The 21,231-nt window shown below is 49.4% G+C and overlaps 2 protein-coding genes and 1 long non-coding RNA gene across 13 annotated transcripts in view; 1 reads left to right on the forward strand and 2 right to left on the reverse strand.

Moving 5' to 3' along the window:
• Nucleotides 1-1,027: 1,027 nt before the first annotated feature.
• LOC108282243 (glutathione S-transferase theta-4-like) lies at nt 1,028-7,718 on the reverse strand. Its single transcript, XM_017498107.2, has 5 exons — nt 7,436-7,718; nt 5,947-6,034; nt 3,652-3,802; nt 2,571-2,747; nt 1,028-1,225 (listed from the first exon to the last, which is right to left on the reverse strand). Exons 1-5 carry the CDS (start codon nt 7,545-7,547, stop codon nt 1,028-1,030), a joined length of 726 nt encoding a protein of 241 aa, XP_017353596.1. The 5' UTR covers nt 7,548-7,718.
• Nucleotides 7,719-11,455: 3,737 nt separating this feature from the next.
• Nucleotides 11,456-17,235, reverse strand: LOC108282247. 6 transcript variants are annotated; one of them, XR_005195384.1, is made up of 4 exons: nt 16,555-17,235; nt 15,644-16,390; nt 13,680-13,903; nt 11,456-11,695 (listed from the first exon to the last, which is right to left on the reverse strand). It is a non-coding gene; the product is annotated as an uncharacterized LOC108282247 (long non-coding RNA). The 6 variants fall into 6 exon arrangements; XR_005195386.1 differs by lacking the exon at nt 13,680-13,903 and having other exon boundaries at nt 11,459-11,695; XR_005195385.1 differs by lacking the exon at nt 11,456-11,695 and having other exon boundaries at nt 13,450-13,903; nt 15,644-15,783.
• A 142-nt stretch (nt 17,236-17,377) lies between these two features.
• Nucleotides 17,378-21,231, forward strand: part of CABIN1 (calcineurin binding protein 1) — a 158,821-nt gene continuing 154,967 nt past the window's right edge. For 3 of the 6 annotated variants that reach the window (XM_037727702.1, XM_017498114.2, XM_037727703.1), the window contains exon 1: nt 18,011-18,094. Coding sequence is in view for 1 of the 6 variants with exons in the window: in XM_037727704.1 (XP_037583632.1) it covers nt 20,317-20,361 (45 nt within the window). In the remaining 5 variants the exon portion in view is untranslated. Of the gene's footprint in view, nt 17,496-18,010; nt 18,095-19,808; nt 19,925-20,299; nt 20,362-21,231 lie in introns of those variants that run through there. The other 3 variants (XM_017498112.2, XM_017498113.1, XM_037727704.1) reach the window with 3 other exon arrangements.

Genomic DNA, 21,231 nt, shown 5'->3' on the forward strand with positions numbered 1-21,231 from the left:
CTCTTGTTGCCCAGGCTAGAGTGCAATGGCACGATCTCTGCTCACCACAACCTCCCCATCCCAAGATCAAGCAATTTTCTTGCCTCAGCCACCCGAGTAGTGGGATTACAAGCATGTACCACCACACCCGGCTAATTTTGTATTTTTAGTAGGGGCGGGGTTTCTCCATGTTGGTCAGGCTGGTCTCGAACTCACAGCCTCAGGTGATCCGCCTGCCTTGGCTTCCCAAAGTTCTCAAATTACAGGCATGAGCCATCGCGCCTGGCCTGAGATTGTTCTTCTTTAACTTATGTGTTCATAGCTATAAATTTTGCTCTTAGCACTGCTTTTGCTGCATCCTGTAAATTTGGACGTGTTGTGTTTTCATTTTCATTCATTCAAGATACATTCTAATTCCCTTGTGATTTCTTCTTTGACCCATTTGTTTTTTAAGAGTGAGCAGTTTAATTTCTATGTACTTGGGAATTTTCTAGTTTTCCTCTGTTCTCGATTTTTAACTTTATTCCAGTGTGTCCAGAGAACATACTTTGTATGATTTCAATCTTCTTAAGTTTGAGACTTATGACTAAATATACGCTCTATACTGGAGAATATTCCACATGCTCTTTAGAAGAATATTTGTTCTGCTCTTGTCAGTGGAAGGTTCTGTTCATGTCTACTGTGCAGTTGGTTTATAGTGTTTTTCAAGTCCTCTATTTCCTTGATGATCTTCTGTAGTTTTTCTATCTATTAATGAAAGTGGGGTTTTGAAGTCACCAACTATTATTACTGACAACGTAACTATATTTAACCCTTTACTCTTAAAATTCTTTTGGGAAACCGGAAGGATCTGTGACCACCACCCACTCCCACATCAGACCCAACACACGTGCCAACTGTCTGTTGCTCAGCGGCTGTGATGGTTGTTCCAGTTCTTTATTAGGCAAAGAACAGTTTGTTTGTTTGGTTTTTTTTTAGCATTTCCTTTAAGGAACATGGCTCAGAGAGCTGAGCCAGCCAGGCCCTGCAGGACCAGCTGAGTCTAGGGTTACAAGTACTTCTCCTGAAACTCACAGATTTTCTCCTTGACCAATGGATCCAATGTTGAAAAGTCCCAGTCAGCCAGCTGCATTAGTCGATTGTGAGCCTCCCTAAAGAGGCCAGAGCCGATACTCAGCTCCACCCGCATGAGCCACTCAGCTAGCTTAGAGCTGTTGAGGAAGGCATTATAGTTGGCCGCCATGGGCTGTGTGTAGACAAAGAGAAAGATGTGGTCATCCTGGGGACCAGCGCTCCTGGGTCCTTGCCCACAGCCTCAGGGGCCCTCCCCATCAGCCTCTGCAAAGAATTAGGCTGCTGTTCCCCAAGCCTGAGCAAGGGGTCACAAACTATGTAATAGATGTAGATGGGGATAGAGGATCCAGAATCCCCCAGGGTCCTTGGTCACTGGTCTTCTCGCTCCAAGTTCTGAACCACACTGAGAGGGCTCCTGGCCCAGGCAGCTCCCACTTCTCCAGCCTGCGACCTCCCATGAATCCTGCCTTCTTTCAGGGAAACCCCTTATCCCAGGTGTGTATATGTGGATGAGGGGGAGAACTCAGTTTTTTCCCCATGTTTAACCTCCCACTGTGATCAAGCACAGGGGCTAGAATGGGAGACCTGGCGGGCAGTCTGCCCTGCAGTTTGGCTGGCTCACTAAGGCAGTCTACCCTGTAGCTTAGCTTGCACGCAAGATCTTTGGGAAGCCCAAGAGGGGTGAGGTGGTGGGTGAAATGTAAGGGATGGGGGACGAAGCCTACGACTGAACCCTTGGGGGAGGCCAGAGTGAGTTTTTCCCGTGCTGGTCTGCACTGCAAACAGATCGAAGAGACTAATTGCTTATCAGTCAGAGATCTCTGGGATAGGGAAAAGAACACTGCATCTCCTGGTCAATCCACCAGGATCCCAGATGCCTCCTCCTGGGCATAGCTCTGGCCACTCTCTTTGGTGAGTGTGCAGTGCCCTAGCTGGTGTGCAGGATGGCCAGTGTAGACCCTGGCCAGCGTCTTGAGAGGCAGAACTGGTCACCCTCCCCTGCATGTAGAGGCCACATAAATGCCCCACACCCAGGTGTGTCTCCAGACGCACAGTGGATGTGGCTCAGACCCAGCCAGGAGAGCTGTCCTTCACAGCCATCTGTCTGGAGCTCTGGGAAACAGGTAGGGCCAGAAGGACACCCAGGAAGCCAGTGAACATTTCCCAGGGAGTCCAACAAGAGGAGGCGGCATCGGGGATGCTGGTGGATTGACCAAGAAATGCAGTGTTCTTTTCCCTATCTCAGGCTCACCGTCCAGCTCCTCCCACACTGAAGAATCTTTGTCAAGGGTGGAGAATTGTGATCCCTCCTGTTTCATAACATTCTGTGCTTCCTGTTGCCCACACATTGAGTCCGGGCACCCAGACCGGGCACCCAGACCTGGCTCCCACAGCCCCCATGGCAGCTCCACCTGCCTTTCCCACTTCACCAGCCTATCTTCAAGTGATGGCCCCGCTGGTCACAGAGGAGTTCCACCTCTGCCCAAGGTCTAACCCTCCTCCACCCCTCCCCACACCTGCATCATCTCCACCACGGCCACCAAGTCAGCCAGTGAGATTTGGTCCCCAGTAATGAACATCTTGTCCTGAAGAAACTTCTTTTCGAAGAGCTGCAGGCTGTTCTTCACCTCCGCCACTGCGTGATCGATCTTCTCAGCTGAAACTTCCTCCCCTGTTATCTTTGGGATCAGCAACTGGCCAGGGTTGGGAAGAGGAGGGAAGAGGAGGCTGCACTCCTGGGCCACCTGCCCTGCCAGGGCTCTGTACCCTTGTCTGCTCGATAGCTATTGGACAGTTCCCAGGACATAAAGTAGTTTCACCTCTTGTAGTTCTGATTGGTGGAAGTTGCCTGGGCCCATATGTCCACGAGGATTTGGATAACTCATCAGGCATAAATCCTGTGACGGATTACTGATGCCTGTCACAGGCATACAATTAGAAGCAGGGACACATGTAATGGTTATTTGTCATCGTCAAATTTTCTTTCTTTTTTTTTTTTTTTGAGACAGAGTCCTGCTCTGTTGCCCTGGCTGGAGCCCAGTGGCAGGATCTTGGCTCACTGCAGCCTCTACCTTGCCTGGTTCAAGCAAGCCTCTTGCCTCAGCCTCTCGAGTAGCTGGGACTACAGGTGCACACCACCATACCAGTTCATTTTTTGTATTTTTTGTAAAGACAGGGTTTTACGATGATGGCCAGGCTGGTCTCAAACTCCTGACATCATGATCTGCCTGCCTTGGCCTCCCAAAGTACTGGGATTACAGTTGTGAGCCACCGCACCTGGCCTTATGTGGTCCTTTGACTCCGAGATTCTCTCGTTCAGAATGGAAAGCCTGGAATGCTGTCCTGCGGTGAGTAACATCAGCCTCTCCTGTACGCCCTTCCCTTGCCCTAGTAAGACTCTCTCATACCCACTGCTTCAGTCCACACTCCTGACAGCTCTGTTAGGCAGGTGAGAGAAGGAGCTGAGGAAATGAGGCCCAGAGAGGGAGGGAGACTTACTTGAGTTCACCAGCAGTCAGCGGGGCCGGAAGTGGTCTCCAGCCTTCCTGACTCCCATGTCCCCTTGTCCCGAAGACCCACACAAGTGACCCTGCTCACCTTCAGCCAGACTATCCTCTTCATGGGCAGCTGAAAGGCCGTGTGTTGCCAAGCCATGAACTCCTCCACACGGGCACGCGTGTGCAGGTCCGGTGGGTACCAGTGTAATGGTGCGCTGTACTTGCGACACAGGTAGTAGAGGATGGCCACGCTGCAGAAGGGGCCAGTCAGGGGCACTGTCCTTGCCGTCCCGAGTGTCCCTACCCCAACCACCTTGGTGTGACCTGGGCCCAACTGCTGGGGCTTCCAGGGAAAGGTCTTCACCAGAGCTGTCTGATGGTCAGCAAGGGCAGGGGGGAGACCTGCAGGGTGAGTAGGAGTTGGGCTGGTGGTAGAGGAAAGAGTAGGCCAGCGAGGGGAACAGCACGTGCCGGATCAGGATGCTGAGGTGGGAGGATCACTCGAGCCCAGGAGTTTGGGGCTGCAGTCAGCCAAGGTCGCACCACTGCACTCCAGCTTGAGTGAAAGAGCCAGATCCTTTTTCTAAAACAAAAACAGGCTGGGCACGGTGGCTTACACCTGTAATCCCGGCTCTTTGGGAGGCCAAGGTGGGCGGATCACTCGAGGTCAGGAGTTGGAGACCAGCCTGGCCAACATGGTGAAACCCTGTCTCTACTAAAATGAAAATAGAAAAATTAGCTGGGTGTGGTGGTGCACACCTGTCGTCCCAGCTACTTGGGAGGCTGAGGCACGAGAGTCACTTGAACCTGGGAGGCAGAGGTTGTAGTGAGCCAAGATTGTGCCATTGCACCCCAGCCTGGACCACAGAGGGAGACTCTGTCTCTAAAAACAGGCAAAGAAAAACACATGCTGAAATACCAGGGTAAGGCTAGCAAGGTGAATTTGAAGAAAGGAGAGCAGGTGGGTGCAGCTGGAAGAAGGGAGCGGGTGGCTGGGGAGTGGTGAGACAGAGACACTGTGGAGGCCACGGATGATGGCCCTGGAGATGCAGGGAGGTTATGGACTTAATCCTGAAGATTAGGAGTTACGTAAGCCAGGGCATGAAAGGATCGCTTGAGGTCAGGAGTTCAAGACTGCAGTGAACGCCATCAAAGAAAAGAAAGTAAAATAAATACAAATACAAATACAAATACAAAATTTCTTTTCTTTGATGTCGTCTCGCTGTGTTACCCAGGCTGGAATGCAGTGGCACAATCTCGGCTCACTGCAACCTCCGTCTCCCAGGTTCAAGCAATTCTTCTGCCTCAGCCTCCCAAGTAGCTGGGATTACAGGTGTGTGCCACACCCGGCCAATTTTTGTACTTTTTTTAGTAGAGACAGGGTTTCAACCTTTTGGACAGGCTGGTCTCTAAACTCCTGACCTCAGGTGATCTGCCTGCCCCTTGGACTTCCAAAGTGCTGGGATTAGGCGTGAGCCACTGCACCCAGCCTTAATTTTGTACTTTTAGTAGAGGCCAGGTTTCTCTATGCTGGTCAGGTTGGTCTCGAACTCCCGACCTCGGTGATCCGCCCACTTCAGCCTCCCAAAGTGCAGGGATTACAGGCATGAGCCACCGCCCCCGGCTTTTCATTAGGTATCTTAATGGTATTGTAGTGATACTACACTCTATCATAGCTGGAGTGCAGTTGCAATCAGAGTTCATTGCAGTCTTGATCTCCTGACCTCAAGTGATCCTCCCATGCCAGCCTCTCAAAGTCCTGGGATTCTAGGCATGAACCACCATGCCCAGCCTGTTGCTTTTTTTTTTTTTTTAAGCACCTTACCTCTGAGAGGTATGTTCCTAAACATTTATTGATTTATTTACTTATTTTTATTTTAGAGATGGGGTATCACTCTGTTGCCCAGGCTGGAGTGCAATGACACAATCGTGGCTCTCTGAAACCTCTACCTCCTGAGCTCAAGTAATCCTTCCACTTCAGTCTCCCACATAGCTGGGACTACCACACTGGCTAAATTTTTGTATTTTTTGTAGAGATGGGGGTTTTCCCATGTTGTCTAGGCTAGGCTGGTCTTGAACTCCTGAGCTCAGGCCATCTACCTGCTTCAGCCTCCCAAAGCGCTGGGATTATAGGCGTGAGCTGGGCCCTAAACATTATTGAAATGATGGGGTGTCTGGAAGGCAGGGGAACAGAACTGATGTAAAATGGACCCCAAGTTGGCAGCAGTTGGAGCTGGGCGGTGGGTTTGCGGGGTTCATCATGACCCTCGTTCATCAGCATTCACTCCACTTTAGTGTACGTGTGAGATTTTCCGTGGTAAATAGACAGATGCTCCCACTGAGTCTCCCAGGAGGAGCAGAGACAGACAGTGTGAGGGCTCTGTGGAAGACTCACCTTTCGGTTAAGACAAATTTCCCATCTTTGAGGCTGGGCAGCTTCCTGAGGGGGTTGATCTTAATGTATTCCTTGTTGTAGGGGTGACCTGGGAGAAGCAGGGAAGGTCTGAGGCTGTGGGACTCCAGGGGAGAGAGAACGGAGACTCCCAGAGACACAAATGCCTCCCTCTTTTCTCAAGAAGAGGGAACTGAGGCCTGGAGGGACATCGCGGCTCACCCTAGGTCACAGAGCAAGGCAGTGGCAGAACCAGACTGGGATAAGAACTGCTGGCTCCCAGCCTGCTCCACCCTAGGGCTGGTGACTCCCGTGCCTCCTACCTGTGTCCCAGGACCAGGATGACTCTTTGGCCCAGAAGCTGGAGGCCTCCAGTGCCCGCCCACAAAGCAGGATCTGCAGCCACACCTCTGAATCACCTGAAGCCCTGAGGGCCTGGGTCCCAGCCCTGCTCCCATCGCCCTCGCTCTGTCCTTGCTTTAAGGAAGCCGGGCCCAGCACACGGCTGGACATCCAAAGGGGAGCCTCTTGGATGCAATCGGGGTTGTCTGAACAGGGAACCTGATGTGGGGGCAGGAACTGAAGCTCTTCCTGGACCAGCTGCCTCCTGTTGGAAACATTTCCAGGGCTCCCCTCGCACCCTGTTTATTTCCACAGCTTCTGTGTCTTCCTCTGTGCTCCAAAGGCTTCTGCTTTTGCAGGCTGAACTCTTGGAGCCCCTGTGTGCCCGGGATGGAGTTGGAGCCCAGCCCTTTGACCCTCACTTGGGGTCAGTAGAGCCCTGAGCCATTCGGAACACTGGGGAGGATGAGTGTAGACTGTGCACTTCTGCCCCCTCTGCCAACCTGGCAGGCAGGTGCTGCATTCACAAGGTCCTAGACTCCCACCAGGAAGTGAGGGCGCCTGGTGGGAGCCCAGGGAGTCCCAGCTGCTCTTCCTTCCCCCTTCCCCTAGAAGAGCCTGTTCATCTCCGGCGTAAGAACTGTCATTAGTGGGGACTGGCTAAGGTGGGCTGTAGGGACGCAGCCTACAGCCCCCTGGCTTCTCTTCCTTCCCCGTGGACCTCTCGAGGGACTCCCTTGTCTCTGTCTCTACTTCTCAGAAACACCCCAATCAGGCTGGGTGTGGTGGCTCACGCCTGTAGTCCCAGCCCTTGGAGGCTGAGGTGGGCAGATCACTTGAGGTCAGGAGTTCAAGACCAGCCTGGCCAACATGGTGAAACTCCATCCCTTCTAAAAATACAAAAAATTAGCCTTGGTGGTGGTGTACACCTGTAATCCCAGCTACCAGGAGACTGAGCTGGGAGGATCATTTGCACCCACTGGAGGTTGCAGTGAACCAAAATAGCACCACTGCATTACAACCAGGGCAACAGAGTGAGACTCTTCCTAAAACAAATAAATAAATAAAATAAAGGGGAAAAAATAAGCCCCAATCTGTGTTCCCTCCTTCCCCCTAGGACCAGGCCTGCTGGGCAGCAGTGGAAGCTGACCTTTCAGTAGATCCACAAACTGAAAGGTGAACGGGATGTCGTGCTTCTTTGAAAAGATGTAGACGGCCCGGCAGGGTGCTGACAGCAGGTCCATGTAGAGCTCCAGGGCCATGTTGAGACGATGCCGGGTGCCACAGCCTCATCCGGCCAGCCGCAGACCTGGGCCTGTGTCTGGCCGGGGCCCCTGGCCCTGTGCCCTCTCCCATTTGGCCGCAGGACCCTGTATTCTGGAACTTCTTGTTTCCCTTTGTGTTGTCATAAGGCCAGGGAACCTTCAGTTCTCACAAGGCCAGGGAGCCTGCAATTCTCACAGCCTCAAGCATTCTAACGAGGCCCAGGAGTAGGCTGGGGAGAGGCCCATGGCAAAGGTGGGGCAGCTGTGACCCTACTCTCCCCTGCCACATGTGTCTGTGCCCTGTGGCGCCCCCTCACAGACACCCCATCTGAGAAGGGATTATGCCTGGGAATTCCCAGGGCCTGACTTTCCTTGCAGAATCTGGTGAAAGGGGCTTTGCAGGGTGTAGAATGAGCAGGAGGCGATGAGAATTGTCCCTGGAGGGTTCTAGAAGGGTTATCTTGGTGACCTACATCATTTTCCCACCCCGGCAGCTCCAGCTGGTTCAGGCTCCAGCGAGGTTCCAACCTCCAGCATTCACTCCTTGGGTCCAGCCTCTGCCTCAGAGCTGCACAGGCTGAAATGAGGAAGGGGCTGCAGTGATTTGGAAAGTCTCCCCTCTTACCTCTGCCTCCCCCCTACAACTCTGAGCCCCAGATCCTGGCTCTGACCCTGGGTGGGCACCAGGTCACCATTACCTCTCTGCTATTAGGAAGTCGCCTTCTCTGAGGGCAGGCACCTTTCCGAAAGGGGTTCACCTTTAGGAACTCCGGCTTCAGGTGGTCCCCTGCTGGGCAGAAAGGAGGGAAGGCTGAGTGTAGGGCCTGGTCCTTGGCACCTACTCCATGGGGCCCCACCCAGCCACCTGGCTCACCTCAAGCCAACTCCACAGGCTGCAGCTCAGGAGGGATGCCATTCTTTCCGGCGAAAGTAAATGGCGTGGCAGGGAGGTGAGTACAGGTCCAGGCACAGCTGCAGTCCCATTGCTGCTCCTCCCACCTGCCCTCCCCAGAGGTCTGGACCTCAAGGGGTTGCTCAGCCCTTCTCTGCCTATGCTGGGCTGTTTCCTATCCATAGTCTGCTGTTCTTGTCTGGAGAACAGGGCAGGCTGGGCTTCAGGGACCTTCTCTGGGCATTCCAGGGAAGGTAACTTCATCTTCTCTCTTAACTCTTCCTGACAATTCTCTGGAGCTGGGCACCTTGTAAAACCCATGTCCCAGAATGCCTAACCTGGAAATGCAATGTCAGTGTTGTAACTGCATTGAAACTGAATGAATGAGGTTCCCACCCTTTTATCTAAATACCCTATCGGTCTGTTCAATGTCAATGTATGTAGGGATGGTGTTGGGGGAGGCCAAAGGGAGTCTTCATTTCTGTAGCCTTCCACATGTACTATGCGGTTTTCCTCTAATGATCCTTGGACACCATGTGGTCACTGTTTCCCTGCATAAACGTTTGATGATTCTTGTCTTTAGCACACCAGTGAATCATCAAATGCAGATTTTCAGGCTGTGTAGTCTGCATAGTTAATAAAGTCAGTTTCTAACGGAATATGCCTGTACCTGCTGTGTTTGTACCTGACCACTGCGAAGGACTCTCATTAAAAGCTGGACCTTGGAGTTCCTTCCCCTGGTCTCCGGCCCCCTGGCCCAACTGTTTTGCACTCTTTCCTCTGCCAGTGTGTTTCATGGTGTTCTGCTTCCCAGAGTGCCTCAGGGAGTGTTTGGGTTTCATGTGAATGAATTGTTGCAGTCTCCAAGGATGGGATTCAGGCCTAACTCTCCCAAGACCATAAGGCAACAGTCTTCGATCTAGAATCTCCATGTTAAATCTGCCATCCTCACTGTAGTGAGAGTGATACTGAGACAGAAAAGTTAGGTAATTAGGGTGGGTCCTTGGTAAAACTCCTTTAAAGAGGAAACAGCCTGAAAATTCAGCAGGCACAGATAAGGAAAGTTGCAAACCTCCGGCCCACTTACATAAAGGAACAAGGTGCAACACAGAAACCCCTTTGATGTTTGTGCCTAAGACATGCCTGCAGCTACTTTGATAAGGGAACAAGACCAAGCATAGAAATGGCTTTGTCCTTTGTACAACCAGCGGGCTTCCAGGAAATAGTCTCTTCTGCTACTGCGGGAATGTACACAGTGGGCTCTGGTGGGTTCCAGTAGGCACTTTCCTTTCTTGGACATGCTTTAGACTGTGAGCTGAGCCTCTATGATCATCACTTCAGCCCCTGATTGGTCCTGGGCCAGGCTATCGCGTCAGCTCCTGATTGGTCCCTGTCAAGGTCTGGGTCAAGCTGAGTAGCACTTCCTCCAAGACCAGTCAGCACATTCCTTTCCTTCCAGTCCATAAAAACCTCTTTGCCTCAAAGTAGGCAACCCACTCAGCCCTTCTCCTCTGCAGTGAGCTTTCTTCTTTTGCTTATTAAACCTGTACTCTAACCTCACCCTTTGTGTCTACACTCTTTAATTTTCTTGGCCGTGAGACAAAGAATTCTGGGTGATACCCCACAATGAGAGGCTGGTACATTGTGGTGCATGGCAAGACTGCAACAATGTTTTCTGCTTGCTTGTGTGGACTGGGCTCTTCCCACCTCTCCAGAGTGCTCTCCCCACATTGTGGCCCGGAGCTTTGCCTTATGGTAACACTGTGCTGCCTGACATTCCTGTATGATCTGCATGTTTCTCACCTCGGGACCCTCCCCACACAGCTTCCTGCTGCTTGGACCACCCTTCCCACTTATTTTCGACTGTTTCTTTCCAGCACATCTTTCACACTAAGGCTCGAGTGGAAGCTGCATCGAGGCTGAAAGTTATCCATGTAGCTTTGAAACCATCTGTTTATGCTTCTGTTCATCCCCTCTGCAATACTGTTTACCCCAATACTCAGTCAAGGTTGGTGACTCAACAATTTTCAAAACTTCTAGCTTATCAGTGCAGCTTTACTGTACTGAACTGAGTTTTTCACCATGCTTTTACTGTCTTCAAGGTTAAAAAGGCCCCAGCATTCATTCCTATTTAAATCATCCTTGCTAGACTCAAGAAGCTATGAATTCAACCACAGTGTAAAGTTCTTCCCCACAATGCTTTATTATTGTTATAGCTCCCAAGAGAGTACCGTCTAGCCTTGACAGAAGCCTTCAACTCTGTCACCTTTTTCAGCTCTGGAATTCTGACACCACCCATCACCCCCTCCTAGCTCATTTCCTCCTAGTTCATTTCCTAGGTTTTGTTCTTTTTCTCATTTTTTTTCAATATTCTATTGTATCTGTGACTTTTGGGCTTCAAATCTGTTTTGGAAAGAGGAGAGGCACAGGTAATATAATGAATGAAGATGCTTTTCCTCCCTGGTTCTAAGTCAAGCTTCTCCAACCTGCTGGAGGGCTTGGCTTTGAATGCAGCTCAACACAAACTCACAAACTTTCTTAAAACATTTTGAGATTGTTTGGTGACTTTTATTTTTATTATTTATTTATTAGCTCATCAGCTATCCTTAGTGTTAGTGTATTTTATGTGTGGCTCCAAACAATTCTTCCAACGTGGCCCAGGGAAGCCAAAAGAGTGGTTATAACACATAGCACATCGTTTAGCAACTGCTCATGATTTAGCAAGCTGTGGAGCCGGGTAATAACCCACAGCTGTAGGTAATAACGCACAAAAAGCTGTAGGCAACAACACACAGCTGTGGGTAATAACACACAGCCTGTTAAAACTCACGCTCTGAATGAAGAGACTCCCCAAACAAGTTTTGTGTGAGCAACAGTTACAGTTTAGGGTAGTTTTTTGCAAGCTGGGAGGGGGTTGCAGGGTCTGGAGTCATGAGGTTGACTAAGGTCAGTTACAAAGTCCAATGGTCTTATCAATTGGGGCTGGAACAAGAAACAATAGAAGAATGTCTCAAGTTAGTTAGGCGCTGCAGGGATTGATCATCTTCCTCTTTTCATGGTCTTCCGGGGGTCACCATATGACACCGTCAGTCAGCCTAAAAGACCTTACATTCCTGTCTTTTTATATTTGTACTATAAAGGAAAAAGAAATGAAGAGTGAGGGCACAGGAATATTAGGAAGGCCAGCCCAGAGGGATGATGGGGCAATGTTTCTCAGGGCTTCTTTGAGTGGGCTTGGGGGCAGCTCAGAAACCTAAAAATGGGAAAGAATTTGGACTGCTGAGAGATTTGGGGGCAAAGGTTGATATTGCGGGGTTGTTGGAGCATTTGGCATATTGACTGATTGGTTATAGCTTGGATACGATTTTGTAGGAATTGAGAAATTAATCCGAAAACACAGGGTCCAAATAAGAGAAGGAGAAAGATAGGTATCAGAGGACTAAGGATTGGGGGAAGCCATGACTCCCAGTTAGAGAGTGTCCAGCCAGTCCACTGAGGTCCAGAATAACCATTTGCCTGATTAGCGAGCTTTTGGGCTCTGTCTTTTAATTTATTGATGGCATCATATACGAGGCCAGACTGGTTTACATAAAAACAACATTCTTCATTTAGAAATAGGCAAATACCTCCTTTTTCAGCACGACCTCTGTGGTTTTGGAGGACAACTGCAGCTGTGGAATTTCCTTGAGCTTGAAAAAGGGATAGTAATTGAGTTAATTCTGCAATGCTAGCAGAGAAATCATTAGAGAGGCTACGGAAGGTGACGACTGAAGGGGTAAGGCCTGCTACGCCTGTGCCGAGTGCAGTAGTAATTCTTAACCCTACAAGTGAGGGGATCAATGGAATGATCTGCTTGTGTTGTGTCAGGACCACAGGGGGAACAGGGAGGCTTTCGTTTCCGTTGGCAAACTGAATTTTGAGAGTAAGGAAAACTAGGGTACAAGTGCCTGTCCGGTTGGTAGGAAGGCAGATGTAAGAAGAAGAACCACCGAGGAAAAAAGTCCTTGGCTTAGACAGAACTGAAAAGGCAAGGAAGTGTTCTGAGGTGGCTGGGCTTCGGACCCAAATGCCAAGGGAACCAGTAAGGGCTGCGGCTGTTAAAGGTTGTAGCGGGGTTTGGAAGGGTAACTGTGTGGAAGGAGAGCTTTTGTTTTCATGGTGTATGAGGAAGCGTGTGGTATCTATAAGTAACTGCTCACTTTCATTAAGAAGATTGGGTATGAGCAGAGAATGGGAGTGAGATTAAGAGTATAAAAGAAGAGAGCCGGGCGCGGTGGCTCACGCCTGTAATCCCAGCACTGTGGGAGGCCGAGGCGGGTGGATCACGAGGTCAAGAGATCGAGACCATCCTGGTCAACATGGTGAAACCCCGTCTCTACTAAAAATACAAAAAATTAGCTGGGCATGGTGGCGTGTGCCTGTAATCCCAGCGACTCAGGAGGCTGAGGCAGGAGAATTGCCTGAACCCGGGAGGCGGAGGTTGCGGTGAGCCGAGATCGCGCCATTGCACTCCAGCCTGGGTAACAAGAGCGAAACTCCATCTCAAAAAAAAAAAAAAAAAAAGAAGAGGACTTTATGCGGTGGAGGAATTGGAGAGTTCCCTGCCACTGGAGATTATCCACTCTGAGAGAATTAAGGGTGGCAATCTGAGGGTAAAATCATGAACTATCAGCTGTAATTGCCTGGAGGAAAGGTGTAAACTGGGAACATTTTTTTTTTTCTTAGATGTAATCTTGCTCTGTCACCAGGCTGGAGCGCAGTGCTCAGCTCACTGCAACCTTCGCCTCCCAGGTTCAAGCGATTCTCCTGCCTCACCCTCCTGAGTAGCTGGGACTACAGGTGCAGGTGCCACCACGCCCAGCTAATTTTTGTATTTTTAGTTGAGACGGGGTTTTACCAGGTTGGCCAGGATGGTCTTGATCTCTTGACCTTGTGATCCACCTGCCTCGGCCTCCCAAAGTGCTGGGATTACAGGCGTGAGCCACTGTGCCCGGCCTAACTAGCAACTTAAACAAAAGCAGGGCATGTAAAAGTAAATGAGTACAGTGAATTTCAGTGAGTTAGAAAATAGAAAGAGAGACTTTCTGAGGTGTAGTTTAAGTAGTAGGGGCGACCGCGTTAAATAGTGGTGTTAGGAAAAAGATGCCTAGTGAAAGTAAAAGGAATGTTAGGTTTGTATAGAGCTACTCTTCCACTTTGGGGATATGGGTGAGTTTACAAGAAGTGAAGGAGAGTACTTGCGACTTCCAGGAGGACGCCGAGGGGTCAGGCCGATTGTCTGATGGCCACAGCTTTATCCTGGAATGATGGACCCACTGGAGAGGGTCTTGTAGACTGACAGCAGTTGGGGTGCTGTAGACGATCAGAAAGGGTCCTGTCCACCGAGGTTGCAGAGACCGAGGGGTTAGGCTTTTAACTAGGACTGATCTTCCAGCTAGGGTGTTTTCATATGGCTGGGTATCTGGAGTGGGTAAGAGGAAATTAGCAGACTGGTGGATTTCATGTCTGGCCTGTTGAAGGACTGGTGTCTCAGATAAGGTTAGGCCCAAGCAGAAAGGTGTGGCCATACAGGAGTTCCAAGGGGCTATACCCTGTGGCTTCTTTAGGAGTGGCTTGAATCCTGAGTCCTCTGCAGTGGATAACTCCAGCCTTGGCTGGGAGGAGAGTGGCCTTAAGGAGGGCCTTTATTAAGGGGGCATTGATAATACAGGACCCTTGCGTAGTGAGAAAACCTCTTTCTGCCCATATAGCAACATAGTGGTGTAAGATGTGGAAGGCGTACTTAGAGTCAGTATAGATATTAACATGTAGTCCTTTGGCAAGAGTAAGAGCATGGGTTAAGGCAATCAGTTCAGCTTGCTGAGAAGTGGTAGAAGAGGGAAGTGTGGCAGCCTCGATGATGGATGAGTGGGATACAACAGCACAGCCAGCTTTGGCCAATGCCAACCGATTGGGCTTCGAGAAACTGCCATTCATAAACCATGTGTGGTCTGGGTCTAGAATAGGAAAAAGATAAATATGGGGAAATGGGGAGGATGCTATATGGATTAGGGAGACACAGTCATGGGGTTCGGGGTTTGTGTTAGGTATTAACTAAGACTGAGAGCAATGGTTACAGTGGGTGTTTCAATGACTAGTGGATAGAGTTGGAGGAGGCGAGGGGTGGATAGTAGGTGTGTAAGGTGTGAGGAAGAAACTAAACTTTGGAGGTTGTGAGAGCTATAGAGGGTAAGTGGGGCATAGCCCGTGATTTTGAGGGATTCTAAGAGTATCAGGGTGGTAGTGCTGCTGCTTGTAGGCATGAGGGCCAGCCCAGGACTGTGAGGTTAAGTTGTGTGGATAAAAAGGCTGCAGGCCGTGGGCCTGGCTCCTGTGTAAGAATTCCGATGGCACAGCCTTTTATTTCTGCTGTGTGGAAAGAGAAGGGTTGAGAGGAGCTGGGGAGCACTAAAGTAGAAGCAGTCTCTAAGGCCTTTTTTAGAGAATGGACGGAAGAATTGGGGAAGGATTTTTGGTCTATGGGGTCAGACAGGTTTCCTTTTATAGGTCTTGGACTAGCTTGTAGGATTTGTCTAGTTTTTGGACAGATAGGATAGGGGAAGAAATTTGGGCTTTGGAAGGGGATATGCGATACTCCTTTGAGTATAGGTGCTGAAGAAGCAGGAGGGTGAATTAAAAGGCCATGTTGTAATAGACGGGCGATAACAGGCTTTAGGCCTTTAAAGCCTTTGTGGGATGGGGCACTGGTGCTGGGCGGGGTAAGGGTGGTTAGGTTTTAAGGGGATGATGAGGGGTGAGTGACTTGTAGCAAGGGATGGGGAGGTGGTGTTCCACACCCTAGGGTCAAGGTAGGGGACGTAAGGGGAGCTATTGAGGGAGGTACGGGTTCTGGGAGGAAGGCAGCAATGAGGTGTGGCTGTAGCCCAGGGATAGTGAAGGAGGCAGACAATTTTGCTAGGATATCTCAGCCTAACACAGGAACTGGACAAGTGGGGATGATTAGAAAAGAATGTGGAAAGGAGTGCTGGCCTAATCGACACCAGACTTGGGGAGTTTTGAGAGTCCTGGAGGCCTTGCTGTCAATTCTCACAACAGTTACGGAGGCCAAGGAGACACGTCCTTGAAAAGAAGTCAGTGTGGGATGGGTGGCCCCCATACTGACTAAGAAGGGGATAGACTTATCCTCCACCGTAAGAGTTACCTGAAGCTCAGAGTCTGTGATGGTCCAGGGGGCTTCCGAAGCAGTCTGGTAGCGTCAATCTTCAGTTGCTAGGCAGAGAAGTTCTGGAAAGGAGTCAGCTGGAGAATATTGGATTTGAACTCCAGGAGCCTTGGGAGTGGCTGTAATATGAGCCATACAGTCCGATTTCCAGTGGGGTCCCCCAAGGACAGGACACGGCTTGGAAGGAGCCTTGGGCTGTGAGCATACGTTAGCCCAATGTCCAAGCTTTTGGCATTTGAAGCAGGATGGAGCCCCAGGCTGTGGGCTCGCCCTGGCCCAGTGAACAGTTTTCTGGCCATTTGGAACCATTGTCTAATTTGTATTGAGGGCAGGCTGTATTACAGAAAAAATGAGACTTTTAGGTTTCAGATCGGGCGACAGTTGAAGAGGTTTTAGGTTTTTTAGGACACAGGCTAGAGGTGAAGACTGAGGAATAGAGGGCAGAATACTGCCCCTAGCGAAGGAGATAAGTTTTAAGGAAAAGAGTAGAGACTAGGAGAAGGGGCGAGCAGCTGCCAGGGTTTGCAGTAGGCATCCCTGACTGATTCTTGGACTGTAATGTGGAAGTGATCAAGGCAGGCGTCCCTGCGATTGACCAGACCCCAAGGGAAGACTGTCTTCCAGAGTCCATGACCACGTCAGAGTTTGTGAGCTAGAGGGAGAGACTTGTCTCCTCTGGCTCCACACGGATAGAGTGTCTCCTTTGTCTCTACTAGAAGGAGATAGCTTTGAAAGGAAAAGAGAGAGAGAGAGAGGGAGAGACTTGTCTCCTCTGAAGGAAAAGAGAGAGGAAGAGATAAGTCTCCCCTTCTCTGAAGGAAAAGAGGGAGAGAGAGACACTTGTCTCCCCTTCTCTAAAGGAAAAGAGAAGAAGGGGGGAGACTGCTTACCCAATCTGAAGGTGGCTGTTCCTCACGCTAAGCGGGAGCTGCTGAGCTGGTCTGATGTGTTGAGGTCTCAGGTGGGTCTCTTCCCAGAGGGGGAAGAGGGGACAGGGGGCTGGTCTCCCCAAACGAGTACCCTTGTCCGGGTTTTCTGCACCAAATGTTAAAACGCGCTCCGAATGAAGAGACCGCCCCCCCCAACAGGCTTTGTGTGAGCAGCGAGGCTGTTTAGTCACCCGGATGCAGGTGGGCTGAGTCAGAAAAGAGAATCAGCAGAGGGCGGTGCTGTAGGAGGTGGTTTTATAGGTTTGGGGTAAGCAGTATAAAGTTACAGAAGTTACAGGTTAGGGCGGGTTTTTGCCAGCTGGGTGGGGGTCGTAGGGTCTGGAGTCACGAGGTTGACGAAAGTCAGTTACAAAGTTCAATGGCCTTATCAATTGGGGCCGGAATAGGAAAACAATATTAGAATGTTAGTTCTTCTGTTGTTAGAAGAGTTAGGCGCTGTAGGGGTTGATCATCTTCCTCTTTTCTTGGTCTTCCGGGGGTAGCCGTGTGGAGCCTCAGTCAGCCTGCAAGACCATACACAGCCCATCATTTAGCGACTGCTCAGGGCGCCAGCTGTGGATCTGGGAGTCCGACTGCGAGCTGCTGCTCTGAGCCTCCAGCACGCGAGGACCAGGAGCGGGGATCCGGAGCCAACAAGCTCCACTCCCGCATTTCACAGATTTCACAGACACACACGCGTGCCCGCGCTGCACCGCTCCAAGGGTAGCGGTCTGCAGGGTCCCAGCGAACTAGCCCGGTAGGGCGGGAGAGGGGCGCGTGTGCCCACCCTGATTGGTTGGTGCAGCCGGCACCGGAGCCAATAGGAGCGCGCCTTGTTGTGAGGCGCCCAGCCGACCGGCGTGGTCTTCGGGAAGGACTGGCTGTTGCTGTGGAGACGCCTGGTGAGTTCCTGGAAGGCTGAAGGCTGTGCCGGGGTGGGGGGCGACGCTGGGCAGAGCCGGGGGCGCGGGTCAGAGGGGCTGCAGGCGCGAGCCTGGGTCACGTGAGGACGCTGGGGGTTTCGCGGGCAGCTCTAGAGCCACAGTCCGGGAAACTGAGGCCGGGCTTTCTGGCTGCCTCGCGGGCCTCTTTACGGCTCTCGCCGCCGCCCCGAGGTGCCTAGAATGGGTTTCAGCCTTGGGGGTGGTTCACAGTAACAGCAGGAGCCACCATTGACTTGGCGTCTGCTGGGTGCAAAGCCCAGCGTTAACCCTTTACTCGCGACCTTTCGCTTCACCTTCACAGCAGCCCTGCGAGGTGAGTGCTATTATTAGTGCCATTTACGGGGGGTGGGGGGGAAACTGAGGCCGAGGGAAGGTGAAATGACTTGCTCCAAGCCACCCAGTGGGTGAGCGCAACTCCAGACTGAAAATTTTGACTATTCTGCTCAGTGACTCCCCGCGGGAGGCGGGCCCTGGCCAGATGAAACGCACCTGACATTCCCAAGGTGTCTGCACAAGTGGCTTTGGGAGTCACTGAACTCTTCAGGACTTGGGTACAGGTAATAAATGTGGGACCGTCGGATTCCATGTGGCTAAGGTTCCTTCTGTGTGATTATTGTGGTTAGAAATAGAATGTCCTTAGAACGGTCTCGTTCAGCAGTCAGCAAACTTTTGTTGTAAATATATTAGTGTTTACATTGTTGTAGTGTAAATATAATGACTGTAATAGTATTCATAATAGTAGTTTAGCCTTGGCAGGGGGGCGTACTCTGTCTACTCAAGTGTGGCAATGTAGTGTGGATACAGCCAAGGACAATACACAAGAGAGTGGCTGTGTTGCAATAAAATGTTAATTATGGGGACCGAAATTTTTATTTATTTATTTATTTATTTTTTGGGGACGGAGTTTCGCTCGTTACCCAGGCTGGAGTGCAATGGTGCGATCTTGGCTCACCGCAACCTCCGCCTCCTGGGTTCAGGCAATTCTCCTGCCTCAGCTTCTTGAGTAACTGGGATTACAGGCACGCGCCACCATGCCCAGCTGATTTTTTGTATTTTTAGTAGAGACGGGGTTTCACCATGTTGACCAGGATGGTCTCGGTCTCTTGACCTCGTGATCCACCCGCCTCGGCCTCCCAAAGTGCTGGGATTACAGGCTTGAGCCACCGCGCCCGGCCAGGGGACCGAAATTTTAATCGTATATATTGTTTATATAATTTTCATGTGTCATAATGTTTTTCCAAATATTAAAAAAATGTAAAACCATTCTTTGCTCCTGGGCTATACAAAGAGGATGGGCTGGTTAGCTACATGAGGGGGAACTGAGACCCAGAGAGGGGCATCTATGTCATGTCAGTCACACAGCCAGGGCAGTGCCACAACTGAGTTTAAGACATAAGCTTCCCACCTTCCAGGCCAGGAAACACCCCCAGTTAACACTCTGGATCAGGGTGCTGAGGTGTTCAAAATGTGCTATTCTTTATCATATGTTCTGAGGCCATGGAAACCATACTCTAACAGGTTTGATAACTTATTGGCTTAGACTAATAAGTCTGGTGAATGTGCTGCTATCTGAGGAAACGCAGCTGCTGGGCTGGGAGTCAGAAATGAATAGATATTTTTCTTTTTCATGATTTTCAATAGCTATTTTTTTTTAAAGCTTCTTTTAGTGAGTTTCTTGGGTTTATGGTGAACAATACATAAATGGTCATTGTCCTCACATTGCTTACAGATGATAAATGTATAATCAAAATGGTTATTTATTTATTTATTTAATAGAGTTGGGGTTTCTCCACGTTGGTCAGGCTGGTCTCGAACTCCTGACCTCAGGTGATCCGCCTGCCTCGGCCTCCCAAAGTGCTGAGATTTACAGGCGTGAGCCACCATGCCTGGCATGGTTATTTATTTTTAAGCTTTTTAAGCTAATTTTAGATTTAGAGAAAAATTGCAACAACAATACAAAACATTCTCTTATGTCCCTCACCCTGCTTTCCCTAATGTTAACATCTTACATAATCATAATACAATTATCAAGAACAGAAAGCTAGTGTTGGTACAGCATTATTAACTATATTACAGACGTGATATGAATGTTACCATTTTTTAAATTAAGGTTGCGGTTTCATTCCAGGATTCTATCCAAGAACCCATGTTGCATTTTAGTTATTTCTCGTTGGTCCATAACACTTCCTTAGTCTTTTCTTGTGTTCCTTGGCTTTGATGCTTTTAAAGAGTACCGATCAGTTATTTTGTCTAATGTCTCTCAATTTAAAGGTTTGTCCGGTGTTTTCTAATGAGTGGGGTGAGATTATGCATTGTTGGCCAGAATAACGCAAAGACGCGTTGTCTTGGTGTCTTTCTCGGTGCGTCAGATGGAGTCCAGGATACTGGTGATATTTTGATCTGTTGTTTGCTTGGTGTCTGCCAGGTTTCTACACCATAAAGTTAGTATCCCTTTTTAATTAATGAGTCTGTTGGGAGACATACTTTGAGAGGACGCAAATTCTGGTTCTCTACAAGTTTGTGCGCACTGACTTTAGCCTCCATTTGCAGTTGTTTGTGGTGTTTGCCTGAAGGTAATTATTTCTCTTTCCTTCTACATTTATTTATTAAGTCAAGTTCCACAGAAAGAAGAACTATCCACTGTCTCTTTTTTTACAGTATTTGTTTGTATTAGTATAGGCCATGGATATGCATTATATTCTGTGAGTTAAAATTCATTATCTTTTTTTTTTTTTTTTTTGAGACGGAGTTTCGCTTTTGTTACCCAGGCTGAAGTGCAATGGCGCGATCTCGGCTCATCGCAACCTCCACCTCCCGGGTTCAGGCAATTCTCCTGCCCCAGCCTCCTGAGTAGCTGGGATTACAGGCACGCACCACCATGCCCAGCTGATTTTTTGTATTTTTAGTAGAGACGGGGTTTCACCATTTTGACTAGGATGGTCTCGATCTCTTGACCTTGTGATCCACCCACCTCGGCCTCCCAAAGTGCTGGGATTACAGGTGTGAGCCACCGCGCCCGGCCTCATTATCATTATTATTTTGTTGCTTAGTGTTCCAGCATTGGTTATTCAGTTGAAGGTCTCCTTCAGGTTAGCTTCTGTGGCCTATCAACCAGCCATCATCTTTTTGTTGTTGTTGAGCAATTACTTTATGACACCTAAAGATGTTCCAGGTTCATCTTGTTTTCTCTGTCCCAACCCTGGAATCACAGTTCTTTTTGTCTTCAGCCTCACAGTATCCAGTCAAGATACTGTTTTTCACAGTTCTTTAGTTTTTTTCTTCCTCATGCCCTTCAGAGTGGTTATGTTAGTTGTAATAGTTAGGTTTATTGATAGTGTTTGTATTTCATTTTGAGTTCCCCCTATATCCTAGTTGATTTTAGTTTATTTTTGGGGTATGAATTATGACTGATTTCTGATAGTTAGAGCTACACACAAAGGTATACTGAGAGAATTTTCCCCCTCATGCCTACTGCCCTGTTCCCATTTGCCCCTTTTTTCACCCCTTCCCTATGTACCCTGTATATCTAACTTTGGTATCTGGATTATCTCATATTTCTTTTGCACAAGTGAACAGATAGCTGTGTATTTTCTTTTATCATTATTTTTTCCTTTTTTTTTTTTTTTCCTTTTTTTATTGTACTTTAGGTTCTAAGGTACATGTGCAGATCATGCAGGATTGTTGCATAGGTACA

The sequence above is a fragment of the Cebus imitator genome, unplaced genomic scaffold (genome assembly GCF_001604975.1).
Source record: "Cebus imitator isolate Cc_AM_T3 unplaced genomic scaffold, Cebus_imitator-1.0 Scaffold237, whole genome shotgun sequence".
Lineage (NCBI taxonomy): Eukaryota > Metazoa > Chordata > Mammalia > Primates > Cebidae > Cebus > Cebus imitator.